The sequence below is a fragment of the Monodelphis domestica genome, chromosome 2, assembly GCF_027887165.1.
Source record: "Monodelphis domestica isolate mMonDom1 chromosome 2, mMonDom1.pri, whole genome shotgun sequence".
Lineage (NCBI taxonomy): Eukaryota > Metazoa > Chordata > Mammalia > Didelphimorphia > Didelphidae > Monodelphis > Monodelphis domestica.
In genome coordinates, this window is record NC_077228.1 from 514,923,103 (window position 1) to 514,935,143 (window position 12,041).

General features: G+C 45.6%; 1 protein-coding gene across 2 annotated transcripts; it reads left to right on the forward strand.

Annotated features, from left to right (window-relative positions):
* The first annotated feature begins 3,393 nt into the window (after window positions 1–3,393).
* Window positions 3,394–7,992, forward strand: CHCHD2 (coiled-coil-helix-coiled-coil-helix domain containing 2). 2 transcript variants are annotated; one of them, XM_001362482.4, is made up of 4 exons: window positions 3,394–3,677; window positions 6,081–6,324; window positions 6,865–7,027; window positions 7,664–7,992. In XM_001362482.4, exons 1-4 carry the CDS (start codon window positions 3,628–3,630, stop codon window positions 7,672–7,674), a joined length of 468 nt encoding a protein of 155 aa, XP_001362519.1. In that variant the 5' UTR covers window positions 3,394–3,627; the 3' UTR covers window positions 7,675–7,992. The 2 variants fall into 2 exon arrangements, with proteins under 2 accessions (XP_001362519.1, XP_056675684.1); XM_056819706.1 differs by having other exon boundaries at window positions 3,517–3,677; window positions 6,865–7,992.
* The last annotated feature ends 4,049 nt before the right edge of the window (window positions 7,993–12,041 follow it).

Genomic DNA, 12,041 nt, shown 5'->3' on the forward strand with positions numbered 1-12,041 from the left:
TAACAAGATTTACCCTCAGTAGTGACTATTCAAAGAAACGGAGAAAACCCATCTTTAAAATGGAATATATTTATTCAGAGAGAGAAAACCGTGGAGCAATGTCTCACATCATAGACCTGAGACAGTATTCCCCAGATTTACAGAGAGAGAGATGTGTGGCCATGTCTCAAGTCACAGACCTCAGACAAAATGACCCCGACTTACAGAAAAACTCTATAGGCAAATACAAGACTTATTTTACATATTCAAGCCTTCCTTCAAATGAACATTTTGAAGAAAATGGTCAAGGGTTGGAGACAAAGGTTTTAATCGAGAAATAAAACACAGAAATGTTAAATTGATTAGCTTTACAGTGGATACAGAAAGGAGGAGTTGAGGACTGGATTCCCTGAGAGAGACTGATGTTTTACAGTGGATACAAGAGGATCATTCTATGGCTGAACAAATTGTGGCATCTGATAGTGATGGAATATTATTGTGCTCAAAGGAATGATGAACTGGAGGAATTCCATGTGAACTGGAACAACCTCCAGGAATTGATGCAGCCTGAAAGGAGCAGAACCAGGAGAACATTGTACACAGAGACAGATACATTGTGGTACAAACCAACATTAAAGACAGAGACTGATATACTGTGACACAATCAAATGTAATGGACTTCTCTACTAGCAGCAATGCAATGATCCAGGACAATTCTAAGGGACTTAAGAGAAAGAACACTAACCACATCCAGAGGAAGAACTGTGGGAGTGGAAACACAGAAGAAAAACAACTGCTTGATCCATGAGTCAATGGGGATATGATTGGGGATGTAGACCCTAAATGATCACCCTAGTACAAATATCAATAATATGGAAATAGATCTTGATCAATGACATATGTAAAACCCAGTGGAATTGCATGTCGGCTATTGGGGGGTGGGGGTGGGGGAGAGATGAGGGAAAGAACATGATTCTTGTAACCAGGGAAAAATATTCTAAATTGACTAATTAAATTAAAAAAAAAAAGGATCATTCCAGCCATGAGACTTGATCACCTGGGAAAGGTCTTTGATACAAAGGGAAAACTCCCAGTCTGGAGCTTCTCTTAAGGCAAGTTCCCAGGGGGCAGGGGCAAACCTATTAACATCTTGAAGTAGAAACTCGACAAAGGGGATTAAGGATGAGGGTGGGGCAGTCATTAGGGATAGGAAAAACTACTTTTAATAATTTCTACTGGGGTGCTAGGGTTATTCATCTTGGAGATATTAATAATTTGAGAATAACACAATTTCTCACTCCACACACTATCTTTCTAGGCTCATAGTAATACGTAATACATACTCACTTGCTTCTCCTAACAACCTGTAAGGTAGGTGCTATTATCATTTCCATTTTACAGATGATGAAACTCAGGCAGACATGTTAACATTGTACAGTTAAATGACTCACTGAAAAGTGAGTCAGCATTAGAATTCAGATCTTATTGACTCCCCATCCAGCATGCTGGCCACTTTCACCACCTAGTGGCCTAATTTTACATTACTCCCTTTGACACTATGGTCCAGCTAGGTAGGCTACAGCTTCTTCACAAATGGCATCCTATCTCCCCGTTGGTGTGGATTCCCAGCTGTTCTGCATTATTATTATTTTTTATTTAATTAATTTAAAATATTTTCATGGCTACATGATTCATATTCTTTCCCTCCCCATCTCCCTCCCCCTTTCTGGAGCCGATAAGCAATTCCACTGGGTTGTTGTTTTTTTAAACTCTTACTAAGGCAGAAGAGTGGTAAGGGCTAGGGAATGGGGGTCAAATGACTTGCCAGAGTTACACAGCTAGGAAGTGTCTGAGATCAAATTTGAACCCAGGACCTCAATCTCTAGGTCTGGCTCTCAATACACAGAGCCACCCAGCTGTCCCCTCCACTGGGTTTTACATGTATCATTGTTCAAAACCTATTCCATATTATTCATATTTGCACTAGACCCAGCTGTTCTACATTATTGAAATGCACTCCTTCCACATCTCTGCTTCCCTTCAAGAAGCAAGTCAAGCACCATCTTTTTTTTTTTCCATAACACTTTATTTTTTCAGCTACATGTAGAAACAACTTTTGGCCATTGTTTTCTGACATTTTAGAATTCAGATTTTTTCCCTCACCCTTCCGGAGGTGGTAAATAGTCTAATATAGGTTACTTTCTCGCTTTCCATATAAGTAGCATCTTGAGACAAGACTTTTCTATGTTTCAACTACTAATAGTGGCTTTCCTCTCAAACTACCTTGAATTTATATATATATATATATATATGCATGTTTTCTCCACTGATAGAATGGATGCATCCCAATAGTAGGGTTTGAATCTTTGTGATGTGTGTATCCCCAGTATTTAGTACAATATCTCCCACTTATAGTTGATTCCCATTTTCACATCAAGTTAATTGCCAAATCCTGGTAATTCTACCCCTACATCAGCCCCATCATCTTTTTTTCCATTCTTCCCAAGTTCAGGTCCCAATATCTTGCCTTAAGTTATAACCTAATTCATCTTTCTCCAATCTTTCCCCTCACTAATTTATCTTTTCCCCCACTGCCCAAATCATTATCCTAGTTAACATCACTAAATCCATTTTGCTGCTCCTCTAATATAGCATTCCTTGCCTGGAATGCTCTCCCTCCTCATCTTCACCTGCGGGTGCCCTTCAACACAGCTCAAATCTCACTATCTAAGAAGTGTTTCTGGGCCTCCCCCATGCTTGAGCCTTCACTTTGTAATTACTGCCCCTTTCCACTAAGCCATCCCGTTTGTATAGTTGTTTCTCCTTGATGGTGGGGCAGGTTTTTGCATTCCTTGGTATCTTTAGCACCTAGCCCCATGCCTGGAATGCATGGTCGTCTGATGCCATACACTGAAGGGGAGGGCACAGACTAGGCAACTAATGGATGCTTGTTGGTAGACTGTCCCTACATTGGGTAGCCCTAGCTCTGGGCCCTGTTCTTGGCACCCTAAGGGGGAGGAATGCAGGAATTTCCAGACAGGCCTTGAAGACCACCTCAGAGCTCTCCCTTCCGGTCTCAGGTTAAGTCAACAAGTACTTATAAAGCACCCATTATATCGTGCCAGGAGCTGTGCTAACTGTAAGGAATACAAGGAGCGAACTCAATTTGGTGGCCGCTTCGACCGCTCCAACCCCTAAGTCCTTGACCCTGGAGTCGACATAAAAAGTTTCCAAGGGAACTTCTAGTCCTGACTCTTCCGAACCAATCACAGATTTCCCTGCCCCCTGGAAGTTGACGCAGTTCTGTTTCCGTACTAAAAACCTAGCGGCGGTTGCTACGCAACGACATGTGCTTCCGGTTTACAATGGCCTGGCAGGGGCCCGGAAAGTGACGTCCAACGGGCGCGACGCGTGGTTCTCCCGGTGACCTTCACGACGCGGTCAGAGAGGGGCGAGCCGGAAAGACCTTACGAAGGCTTCGCTGATTGGCCGACCGGAGCTCGAGGAGGCTAGCGGCCGCTGATAGGGCACGAGCGCGCAGGTGGGCGGCCGCTGATTGGTAGAAAGCTGTCAGCAGTCACCCGAAGAAGCCGCTGCAGACTCTCGCCTCTCACTTCTCCCCAGGACCTCTACCCTTAGGAGTCTAAGATGCCGCGCGGAAGCAGAAGCCGGACCTCCCGGGTGGCGCCCCCGGCCAGGTGAGAGGCGAAGAGAAGTTAGGGTGACTACGGGGGTGGAGTAGCCCGGGGGGGAGGAGAAGAAGGCGGATTGAGGGAGCCCGTAGCACCATGACGCAGCTGAGAAGGCCGTAATGGGGGAGGGGCAGCTGCCTGAGATGCTCCCCCTCGTTCCTCGCCTCTCCTCTCTTGCGTGACATCCCCACCCCCACCCGAGATCCACGTGGTTCGAGAACGTGTCTTCTTTCTGTCGCCCCCGAAACCCGGCCGGGTTTTCTACGCTAGCCGTTTCCTGTGGGCAGGCCCCGCTCCGGCAGTGAGGGGCGGGACCTTGGAGCTGGACAGCGGCCATACTGCCCCATGCTTGAGTGCTGAAGATTGGCCAGTAAATGCTGTTAGGACCCTCACCGGCCCTCCCCGCGCCTCTTTTTACCTCCCTGCTCCCTCTCAGACTGCAGACCTCAGTGGACGTTATTGGAACTCCCAGACAAAGAAAATAGAGACACAGGAAGAGACGTTTTATTTCAAGGGTTCCCAACGTTTGTTCTTATTCCATGAACTCCTTTCATCTACAAAAGTAGTACATGTACTGCATGGAATCTGTAATTAATTACTGTGTAAGGACCATTAGAGAATTTTTGGCTATTGGACCACCTTCCAAGTGTGGATTCAATTCGTAGGCGCTTGTGTCTCACACATATTCAATGATTTCTAGTGGCACATCCAGAATGAAATGTTTGGAAAGCCCTTTGTAATCAGTACCTCTCCCACTTTTCCCGACCTTAGACAGTGACACTGACCTCCTTGCACAACACACGCCTCTTTACTCCCAGTATTTTCCCTGGCTTTCACCCTTTCCTGGAATGTTCTTGGGTATCTGGGTCCCTTGGCTTCAAGCCCCAGCCAAAATCAACAAGTACAAAATCCTTTTACAAGAAGCTTTTCCCGACTCCTCTTAATGCTAATCTGTCTTCCTTTTGTGATTAATTCCAGTTTATCCTACTGTCTTCTTCCTTCCTAGTTGTTTTTGCATGCTGTCTTCCCCCTTTAGACTAAGCTCCTTGAAAGCAGGAAGTTTCATTTTATTAAACCCTTACCGTCCGTCTTAGAATTAATACTGTATATTGCTTTCCAGGTGGAAGAGTGATAAGGGCTAGGCAATGGGGGTTATGTGACTTGCCCAGGGTCCCACAGCTAGGAAGTATCTGAGGCCAAATTTCATCCTAGACCCTTATGCCTAGGTTTGGTGCTCAATCTACTGAGCAACCTAGCTGCCCCCAGCTGGGAAATATTTTTTATCTTTCTATGCATCCCCAGGGTTTAACCTGGCAGGTAGTATACTTATTAATGATACATGTTGATTGAAGATATAAATTACATCGAAATGAAATTTGAATTGCCCAACCAGTATTACACAAGAACCAATGATCTCTGAAGTTGAAGGCTGGGAATGTGTCCATCTCATCCTTGTTTTCGTTATTATTGATGGCTGAGGAATTTTTTTTAAAACCCTTAACTTCTGTCTTAGAATCAATACTGTGTACTGGTTCTAAGGCAGAATAGTGGTAAAGGCTAGGCAATGGGGGTCAAGTGACTTGCCCAGAGTCACACAGCTGGGAAGTGTCTGAGGCCAGATTTTAACCTAGGACCTTCCCATCTCTAGGCTGGGCTCTCAATCTACTGAGCCACCCAGCTGCCCCCTGAGGAATGTTTTGAAGGTTTTCAGGTTGCTTTTATGTCTCATATTTCATTGAGTCTTCAAATTTGTGCTCTTCATAAGACAGGGGACTTTAAAAAATGGATAGAACAGTGACTTGCTCAATTCCCACAATGATAGCCATTAATTAAACCCATTTCTGGATCTATATTCATTTATTTTTCTTTTCTCCTAGAGGATTTTTTGAGACCCTCTGTCATGTATGGATGTGTACATAATTCCTGGTATGGGACATGATTATGTTTTTTAAAGGATTTTTGCTTATACCTTTCTTTTTAAAAAATTTTATTTTTTCAATTGGATGTAGAAACACTTTTTGACAAGTTTTCTAGCATTTTTCATTTCAGATTCTTTCCCTCCCTTACTCTCCAAGGTTATTTACCACCTTGATATAGGTTATACCAGTGCTTTCATGCAATACATAATAGTTCTGTTTTCTTTGTGGCATGGCAGAAGACACATCTATACCTTTCATTTTTAGATCTTACATCTCCTGTGTTTTTTTCCTATCATAATTTAATACATAAAGTATTTTCATTTTAACAACCCAGTAGTATCTGTAGTTTGTATAACAAAAATTATAAAAAGAATTAACATTTTAAATAAAATCATGTTGTAAAAATGTAAATGTGTAAGACTCTGTCCTCCCCCAATTTGCCAAGGTTGGTCAGTTTGAGGTAGAATCTTACTGTGTTTTTCTTTTACAGTCGGGCACCCCCAATGAGAGCTGCACCAGCGCCAGCAGCTCACCCTCCCGCAGCAGTCCCACCATCTGCAGTGGCCCCTCCTACTGCTGCCCCAAGGCAGCCAGGTTTAATGGCCCAAATGGCTACCACTGCAGCAGGAGTAGCAGTGGGTTCAGCTGTTGGGCACACTATTGGTCATGCCATTACTGGAGGCTTCAGTGGTGGGAGTAATGCTGAGCCAGCAAGGCCTGACATCACCTACCAGGTAAATAAACCAAGAATCTTGCAATATATTCTGTGGGAATACCTTATCTTCCCTGAGGGTTGTCTCCATCTTATGTCCTTAGTAGTTTTCAATAAGTTCTCTTGAGTCCATACCAAGGGGTGTTTGGCAGTGGGGATTTGTCATGCTACACTTGGTATCCTGAGCTGTCAGAATATATTTGAAATTAAACTCATAAATCTTCTCAAAGTGGGTTATAGAAGTTAGTCCTGAGTCAGTTTGCATAATTTCCTCTCAGTCATTAAGAGCTGATAGTCTTAGAGATTTCACCCCCTTCTTGAATCTTCTCAGATTCTTTCTCCCTTCCTTAATTGTGTGTCTTTCTGTTCTTTGCTTCTGGGCTTTTTGTTCATATCTTTGTAGAGATAATATGTAAGTGCTTTTTAAAAGATCCAATCCAATGATCTTTTTCCAGTTTAATTTTTTAAAGATGTCTATAGTGTGTGTAGTGTGATGTTCTTTTGAAACTATGAGCTAGAGATGCCTTTCTCAATTATCTCAAAGTATTTGCCATCTTTTCAGGAGCCCCAAGGAGCCCAGCCTGGGTACCAGCAGCAGCAGCAGCAGCAGTTCAGCCCCTGCCACTATGAGATGAAACAATTCTTAGAGTGTGCCCAGAATCAGGGTGACCTGAAGCTGTGCGAGGGCTTTAGTGAGGTGCTAAAGCAGTGCAGGTTTGCAAATGGTGAGTGCTGGGTTCTGGGATGTCCGTTTTGAAGTCTTAGAACTGTCCTTTCTTGTCTTCTGAAGACTCTGTCATCATAGTTTTTTGAGCATCACTGCTTTGGGACCTCAGTCCTCTTCAGAGAGAACTACTAGCTAGCAGACATTTCCTTTAGAAGTTATTGTCTACTCTCTGGGGTAGATTTCTGTTCAAGACAAGGAAGACTTTCCATGATTTGAGCTGTCTATAAAAGAATGGGCTGCAAAGAAGGAAATGATGGGTTTCCTATGGTCGGAGTTCCTTAAATATAGCCTGGATGGCTGCTACTTATATTTGATTGGTGTTCTGGAGGGAGACCTGTTCTCATTTGTATCATTCCAACACCGTTGTGAGGCACTGGTACTATTATCTTCATTATACTGTTGAGGAAACAGGCCCAGATGCCAACATTCCCATGCATGGTCACTTGATGAATGCAGTGAATTTGAATTTAAATCTTTTGAACTACTCTGTGCCACTGCCTAACAATTCCAGGTCTGGTATAAAACATACCTGGATATCTGAAGAATTATGTCCACTCAACAGTCTACACCCCATTCTTTCTTTCTTGAAGTAGATGCTTTCAATAAATGTAATGATCATCTTTTTGTTTTGTAGGGTTAGCCTAATTGAGACCCTCAAAAGAAGAAATGGAAAAAATCAACTCTGAAGACCAATTTAATTTAGCATAATCCATAAGTTGGTAGTGAAATGATAAAGCTGAGATCACCAGTATTTTGTTTCTTTGTCTGTTTGTCACCAGTATTCTTTCATTTCAAGGGGAGGAGGGTATTCCCACTGGAGATACCTGAGGTATGATATAAATGTTGGGATGAGGCAAATGCTTGTGTGGTCTCATCAAAATTAATGTTTATGATGTGAACTCTTAGTAAAAAGAACATCTTAAGTTATGGCTATTACTTCAAATAAAGTTATTTCCTCCTGGATGTGAGACCTGTAAATGTGGGAATGGGGCTTTTATGGAACTTCTTGGCTGGGGAGGAGCTGTTGTTGTAAGGGGTGAAATTATGGTTGAGACTGAAAAAAATCTAAACTTAAATGGTTGCCAAGGGAAATCCCAAATAATAAAATACCCAAGTCAGCTGCCAAATTTTTATGGTGATTTAATTACAACAGGAGGTAGAAAATATTAGAGGGAGAGAAGGAAAGGAGTTTAACTCAGAACCACTCTGGTTCAGGCTGAGCCAAAGGCGGTGTTAAGGCCTTAGAGAGCCAAGGCAGAGAAAGGGGTCAGTCCTTAATCACTCACATGACCTGTCTGGGGGGCTCCTCTAAACTCAAGCTTCAGGATTGAACTGAACTCTAGCCCTTTCCACAGGAAATCCCGAGAACTCCAGAGGCTGTTCTCTACCTCACTTCCTGCATCTCACATGTGCCAATGGTGGCTCAAGCTTGACTTGGGACCACCCAGAGGTCTGTCCTTTTTGCACTTATCTGTTGAAGGTCATTTTCTCAAATAATTAAATCTTGAGTTTGATGCAGCCCTTCCTAATCTTGTTAAACTAAGAAGGGAGGAGAAATGTATTTTCCAAGTATCTATTGTTATTGATCAGGAAATAGCTAAATCAGATCTTCTAAAGAATGGTCTGATTGGGGTGGAGTAGTTTTGACATTCACAATGTGATAAAAGCATAGAAGATGCTGGTTGGTCCCTGCTTCTTGGAATTTACAAAAAGTTTTTTGGGAGGCAGCTGGGTTGCTCAGTGGGTTGAGAGCCAGGCCTAGAAACTAGAGGTCTTAAGTTCAAATGTGGCTTCAGACACTTTCTAGCTGTGTGACCCTGGACCAGTCACCCCAATTGCCTAGCCCTTGCCACTCTTCTGCCTGGACCCAAGGGAAGGGAAGGGAAGGGCTTAAAAAAAAAAAGGAAGAAAAAATGGTAGAACTATCCAAATAAAAAAATTATTCTAGGAGAGCCAATGTGGAAACTGTCACCAAAGAAAGGGAATTGGGTTTTCTAAAGCCCATGCGTATGTTTCGATTCTTTGTCCGCCTTACTATAGTGGCAGCTTTCTTAATTAGAAATGATGCCAGACATTCCCATGACTGTTTGGTGATCATGAGGTCATAGAAGAATTGATGCTGTGCTTTCAGACCTCCCCTAAAGTTGGTGATGGTCTACTTGCGTGCTGTGGGTTACAGTCATCTTAGCCTGGTGGTGGTGAAATCGGGGGACAGCAGTTTTCCACCGAGATCTTGGACAATAGGTGATGTTTAAGTGGTATCTGAACTGCTCAGGTTCTATCAACAACTTTTCTCTTGAAGGAGGGTGAGGTTTGGATCAGCGCTTGTTCTGCTTCAGACAAGTTTATTAAGCACCTTCTAGGTGCCAGGCATTGTGCTAAGCTGTGGGTGTTGATAGACACATTCACAATGGAGGAGGCAATAAGCAAACGTCTCAAACTGGCGGAGTAGAGGATAGATAGGAAATAAGAGGTTGGGAAAGTTTCTTGTAGAACGTGGAATGTCATGTGGGAAGGTAGGGGAGTTGAGGCAAGGCCGTCCTAGGCATTGGGGGAAGCTAGAGAATGCTCCAGACCGCAGGAAGGAAGGCCCTGTCACTGGATCAAAGCATGTGTGTTGGGAATTAAGGCCCAAGAAGACTGGAAAGGTAGGCTGCGGCTAGCTTTTGAGTGCCGGACAGCATTGTGGATTTGGTGCTGGTGGCAGTAGGGAGCCCCTGGAGTTACACAGGTATGGGGCGGGGGTGACTTCCTTGGAGCTGCACTTTGGGGGCTGAAAAATCACTTTGGGGGCTGAAGGAAGGACCGATTGGAGTGAGGAGACCCACCATCGGGCTATTGCTGTAGTCTAGGTGGGAGCTGATGGAGGCCAGAGAAGGGATGTATTCTGGAGGACTTGGGAGTGTTACCTCAGGGACGGGGGCAGCAGCCGAGGGAGGAAGACTTGGTTTTGGACACTGAACTGGAGAGGTCTTTAGTGGACGTGCGGTTCAGGCTCTGAAAGGCAGTCGGAGATGGGCGACTGGAAATCAGCGGAGAGCCTGGGACAGGAAAGATGACCAAGAACCATCAGCAAGAGATGGTCACCAAATCCATGGGAGCTGATGAGATGGCCAAGTGAAGTAGGGTAGGGGGAGAGGGCAGGCACAGGCCCAAAGGACACCTTTGACAGAGGAGACTGAAGGAACAAGAGAGGCAGGAGGAGACCCAGGAGAAGGGACTGACCTGAAAACCTAGAGAGGAGTATCAGGAAGGAGAGGGATCAGTGAGGAAAAGCCATTGTGGAGGCCCTGGGTTCAACTATGGCCTCGGGCACGTTCTAGCTGTGTGACCCTGGGCAAGTCACTGAACCCCTATTGCCTAGTCCTTACCTCTCTTCTGCTTTAAAAGCGATCGTTTTGGTTCTCTGACAGAAGGCCAGGGTTTTAGGCAGTGGAAAGGCTATTCGATTTGGAGAGCAGTTTTGAAAGGAGTTGAAAAGAGTGAGGAAAAGAAACAGAGGCATCTGTTGTAGATGGCCTTTTCTTGGAGTTTAGCGGCCCGGGGCAGAAGAGGTCTAGGAAGGTCTCTGGAATGGAAGGGTCAGACAGCAGTGGAGCAAGTGCTAGCAGCCTCTGGTGCCAACTGGGTCCCGCTCATCAGTGAGCCGAGCTTCTCGGTGGGCCGATCACCTGTTTCATCCGTGGGCTCTTCGCTGGGAGGGTGCCCAACCCCCTAGATGCCCGCATCTCCCAGGAGCACGTGGGCAGAGCAGACCAGCTTTCAGAGCCCGAGAGGGTCAGGCAGAGGTCCGAGATGCCCACAAGCTCTTGGTGAACTAGCCTCATCGGGGGAGCTGGTAAGAGTGGAGCAGAGGTTAGAAAGGAATGAACGCCGGATACCAGAGCGGACAGCCAGTAGGGGATGTTAATCCACTTCTGTTGCTTAGCAAGGCTGACAATCTCCCCATCCATCCTGGTGGACGTATTTCTATCATAAACTGCTAGAAGGATCAGTGATCTTTCAGGGCAGCTGGGGGGCTCAATGGAGAGTTGGGGCCTCAGACATTTCCTAGCTGTGTCATCCTGGACAAGTCACTCGGCCCCCATTACCTGGCTCTTTTCCCTCCTCTACCTTGGAATAAGGACTTACAAAACCAACCCAGGAAAAGAAAGATCTGAAAAGGGGCACTTTGGGGTTAACTTTCACCACCCGGAGCAAAAGGCATTTAATCCAGCCTCCAAACCACCTCCTCTGACCTTTTCCTTTGGGACTTCCTGTAATCACACTTTAAACCTTCCCAGAAGTTCATTTAAATTCAGGAAGCACTTAAGTGCCTGCTGCATGTGAGGCACTGAGCTGCCTGCTAGGGGTAGGAATGAGAAAAAGGCAGAAGGAAGCCGAGCAGGGCCTCGCCTGTGGAGTTGGCTCCTGAGGAAGCACCGCTTCTGACTCATCGCTTGGAGAGGGGCAGGCTGGGTTCTGTCCTCAGCCGGAGGCATTTGTTCTCAATTTGGCCTCCGTCCTTCCCCGGACCTTTCCCTTGGCCTCTCGCAAGGCCTTTTGAGAAATAGAATCCGTGGAACAGGACGTGCCTTTCCGGGGAGTGAGAGGTGCCAGGCCATTCACAGGCTGGAAGCAGGCCCCGGCCGGCCCTGGACGTGCAGGAATAACCCCTGGCCTTGGCCAAGCACTTGGGGCTCCCGGGCGCCCCAGCTTCAGGCTGCTCAGAGAAGTCTCCCCAACTGACGAGCTTTCGGAAACCGGATTTCACACCAGATAAAACCTTAAAATGGTATTAGGGTCCCAGGAAAAGGCAGAAGAGCGGCCGGGGATAGGCAGTCTGGGGGAAGGGACCTGCCCGGGGCCACAGAGGCCACCTTGGAACCCAGATCCTGGCCCGTTTTAAGACAAGTAACAGTTTGAAAAGAAGGAAAAGGGGAACCAAGTCAAGCATTGGTGCAGGCTGACCCTCCCGTTCAGAACGGTTTGTACATCTCCACGGGTGTCTCACCCCTGCTCGGGAGCCTCGC

Excerpts from the sequence above, each read along its gene's own strand:
- CHCHD2 (XM_056819706.1), top strand. The coding sequence starts at position 3,628 with ATGCCGCGCGGAAGCAGAAGCCGGACCTCCCGGGTGGCGCCCCCGGCC. Across the intron at positions 3,678-6,080 it reads CGGGTGGCGCCCCCGGCCAG|TCGGGCACCCCCAATGAGAG; the intron begins GTGAGAGGCGAA and ends TTTCTTTTACAG. Across the intron at positions 6,325-6,864 it reads GGCCTGACATCACCTACCAG|GAGCCCCAAGGAGCCCAGCC; the intron begins GTAAATAAACCA and ends CCATCTTTTCAG.